Here is a 3,469-nt window from a genome sequence, read left to right on the forward strand (position 1 = left end):
AAAAACAACCCCAACCCCTTCTCGATCTCTAAAGCATCTTCTCTTTGCCTCCTTCTGGGTCCAGGGTCTCTTGCAACCGACTTTTAAAATAATACTTTATTTCCCAATGTATTTATTATTCACTGAGCTACCCCAAGAATGTTTGTCTTATATCTCCTGTTAGCAGCATTTTCCTACTACCGACTGTCTTCTGCAATCCCCGAGTGAAGAAGACCCTAGTTGTCACGAATACACAACATGTCGTTATAAGAGGGCTAAGAACCGGATGTCTTTTTTTTCGTGTATTTATTTACTGAGCGCCGGTGGGAGTTTTCGGTGAAGACGTTTTCTTTACAGAAATGAAGGCAGAGGAAGAGCGATATTTTCCTCTTCCCCTTTTGTCTTGCCTATTCGGCAGAGCTCATTAACAAAAGCGACTGGGGATTGATGAAGTTATAAGCTTGTGATTCCTGAACTGAGGATTGTCCCTAGCAGGGATGGAACTCGCCTTTTCCCCAGTGCCGAACGCTGGGCAGGAAACATTCCTAGTGCTCCAGAAAAAACTGTAAAATATCTAAGCTGCTGCAAATATGTTAAAACTCTTTCATCTCATCAGCTGTAAATATGATCCTGTTGCGGTTCCAATCATTCGTCTCCTTAAAGAGCCCGTAAACTTTATATGACACAATATCTAATAGTAATTTATTGGGAGATATTGTAAATTTCAACGGTTTTACTTAATAAAGGGGCTAATTAATGAGAAAAATTGCTTAATTTTGCCAGCTGTTGGAGGGACCCTAACTACAGCTGGGGCAAGGATGTCATTTATATATCTTGAGATGATGTCTAGGTACATTTTTACAATACCTGGGGTTTCTCAGGCCAGTGCTTAAACCCGTTGCTTTATTTTATTAAGATGTTTTATGATTATTTTTTTCTTTAAAAACAACGTATAAAAACGAAAGGCAGAACTTAATGTTTTGTTTTGCCTCCGACTGCCACGGGTGGGTGGCACCTCTCGCCAATTCGAGTTGGCGCCCACGTGACCCCGCTCCGACCAATGGGGTGGACCTGTAGGTTTAACTATGTTTAATGTCAGATAGCAATAAACTAGAAGCTCTTGGTCAGGCCCGCGGAAATGGGCGAGCATAATCTCCTTAATCCTGGGTTTGTGGGACCTTTGGTGAACATCCACACGGGAGACACCTTCTACTTCCCCAATTTCAGAGCTTCCGGAGGACAGCTGCCTGGCTTGCCGTCTCTCTCCTACCCGAGAAGGGACAATGTTTGTTCTTTGCCCTGGGCATCCTCCGAGCCCTGCAACGGATACCCCCAGCCCTATCTCAGCAGCCCCGTGTCCATTAACCCTTCTTTCAGCAGAGCATGCGACCTAGCTAGAGTGGAGGAGAGCAAATGCTACTACAGGGAGGCTTGCTCCGAGACTGCCAGCCTCAAGAGGGAGGAAAGGGTCAGGGACAATGCTTTGATGCCACTTGAACCTGGGATTCCCAATGGAATGAGCGGTAATTTCAGCAAATATGACTATCCGGCGTCTGAGACTGTGTCCCACGACCCCCCTTCTTGTCAATCCTTGGAGTCAGACTCCAGCTCATCCTTGCTCAATGAGGGGAATAAGGGCTCGTCCAGCGAACCAGCCACAATGGTCTCGCCTATCAACCAAGGAACCAATCTGTCCACTGGTGGTAAGGAAAAGCAAAGCAAAGGAATAGATGTGTGTTGTTAGCTGTGGTTCTTATGATGTGTTGTAAGGGTCTTCTGCGGAGGTCCACTCTTGTGGATCTAATTCATGGAATTAGCAATGGGATCAGCATGTCTATTTGTGCAGAGACCACTAGGGGTAGCACTCAAATGCCTAATGTTTTATTAGGTGCTGCTTCTTTTAAAAGAAACGGCTATAAACATGTAAATATCCCATAAAATAGATAGTGATTGCACAGATAGCCCCGAATATGCTCGTTGAGATTGAGTGCATCAGTCGCCCTGTATAAAATGTTTTAAGGCTTGTCAAAGGTGTGCAGTGGGGTGGCTGCCTGGGAGCTGAAAACCTAAGTACAAAGGTGATGCTTTAAAAAAGGCAAGAGCTGGGTACATTGGAGTTGTCATGTCAGGCGAAAGGATACCACACCCAACACGCTGATTTCTACCTGTTGGCTTTCTCTTTATTGATTTCCCCCCTTTAAAATTTGTAAGGCGCCATAAAAATACCCCTAACCCCCCGCGGCATCGAGGCTCCATAAAAATGCCTATAAGGGTGCCTTCCATTATGTATATTCTCTTCTGCAATGCAGCAGTTTCAACGAAGTTTAGCTGATTTCCATATGGTAGGTTGCTTCTTGATCTATGTGTCCAAAACGTAGAACCATGTGTGACTTAGGTCTGTTCATTAGGCTTGTAACTAAAATATAGATCGATGTATCAGTATTGTATGCAAAAGTTAGCAATATGTGTCTCTCACGTATCTAAGACACAGATCTATGTATCAGTTTTGTATATAAGGAATACGTCGTTGTACACAATATACCAATCAGATAAACAAAATAACTCTTAGTTAAATATCGTGCACCTAATATGTAGGCTTATGGGGCAGTCTGAAATACATACCTGTATCTAATATATATAGTTCTATATATCCACCCTAAATAAGAAATAGTTCTGTGTCTAGCTATGTATCAGTCTGATCTATCAAGTATTGCAGACCAAGATTTATGAATCTCTCTTGTGTCAGACACCTCTGCCTTATGCCAGCTGATGTTGCTATGAGGTGAGCGTTACAAACTGTGAATGCAAACGAAGGGCAGGGAAGTGGGGGAAAGATCCTATCTTGGAAGTCGACTTTCTTTCTTCCAGTGTATTAAATTGTCCTTTCAACCACACGTCCTTAGGTGCTCCTTGGTACCCGATGCATACAAGGTCCCGGAAAAAGCGAAAACCCTATTCCAAGCTGCAGCTATCAGAGCTGGAAGGGGAGTTTATGGTCAACGAATTCATTACCCGCCAAAGAAGGAGGGAGCTCTCAGACCGATTAAACCTGAGTGATCAGCAAGTGAAGATTTGGTTCCAGAACCGACGCATGAAAAAGAAAAGACTGCTTCTGAGGGAGCAAGCTCTTTCTTTCTTTTAAAGTTCAAAAAGCGTCCATGTTGGTTAACCTCATAGACTCTCTAGTGTTCATCCTAGCTGGTGGTCCCGGGACTTTACCTGATCACTCATAATTTTCTTTTTTTTAAAAAAATCAGCGAGCTTATATAGATATGAGAATATGCATCTCCTACACCGGAACTATTGGGAAAGACCCGATGTGAATGCGCAACTCCCCAACCCACCCATCAGCCAGCGTTGGTTTCTATGGTCTAAAAGATTGTCAGCAGCATTGAGTGTAATCTGAGTGTGATGTTGAGTACAACCCACCATCCTTTCATTGACAAGCCGAACAGGTATGGTTTCCCTCCAAGCAATAAGGTTTGTTGGG

The 3,469-nt window shown here is 43.6% G+C and overlaps 1 protein-coding gene across 1 annotated transcript; it reads left to right on the top strand.

Annotated features, from left to right (window-relative positions):
• Positions 1–1,117: 1,117 nt before the first annotated feature.
• Positions 1,118–3,121, top strand: HOXC12 (homeobox C12). The gene is made up of 2 exons (XM_032786664.1): positions 1,118–1,682; positions 2,883–3,121. Exons 1-2 carry the CDS (start codon positions 1,118–1,120, stop codon positions 3,119–3,121), a joined length of 804 nt encoding a protein of 267 aa, XP_032642555.1.
• The last annotated feature ends 348 nt before the right edge of the window (positions 3,122–3,469 follow it).

This window comes from Chelonoidis abingdonii, chromosome 26 (assembly GCF_003597395.2).
Source record: "Chelonoidis abingdonii isolate Lonesome George chromosome 26, CheloAbing_2.0, whole genome shotgun sequence".
Taxonomy (NCBI): Eukaryota; Metazoa; Chordata; order Testudines; family Testudinidae; genus Chelonoidis; species Chelonoidis abingdonii.

Excerpts from the sequence above, each read along its gene's own strand:
- HOXC12 (XM_032786664.1), top strand. The coding sequence starts at position 1,118 with ATGGGCGAGCATAATCTCCTTAATCCTGGGTTTGTGGGACCTTTGGTG. Across the intron at positions 1,683-2,882 it reads AACCAATCTGTCCACTGGTG|GTGCTCCTTGGTACCCGATG; the intron begins GTAAGGAAAAGC and ends ACACGTCCTTAG.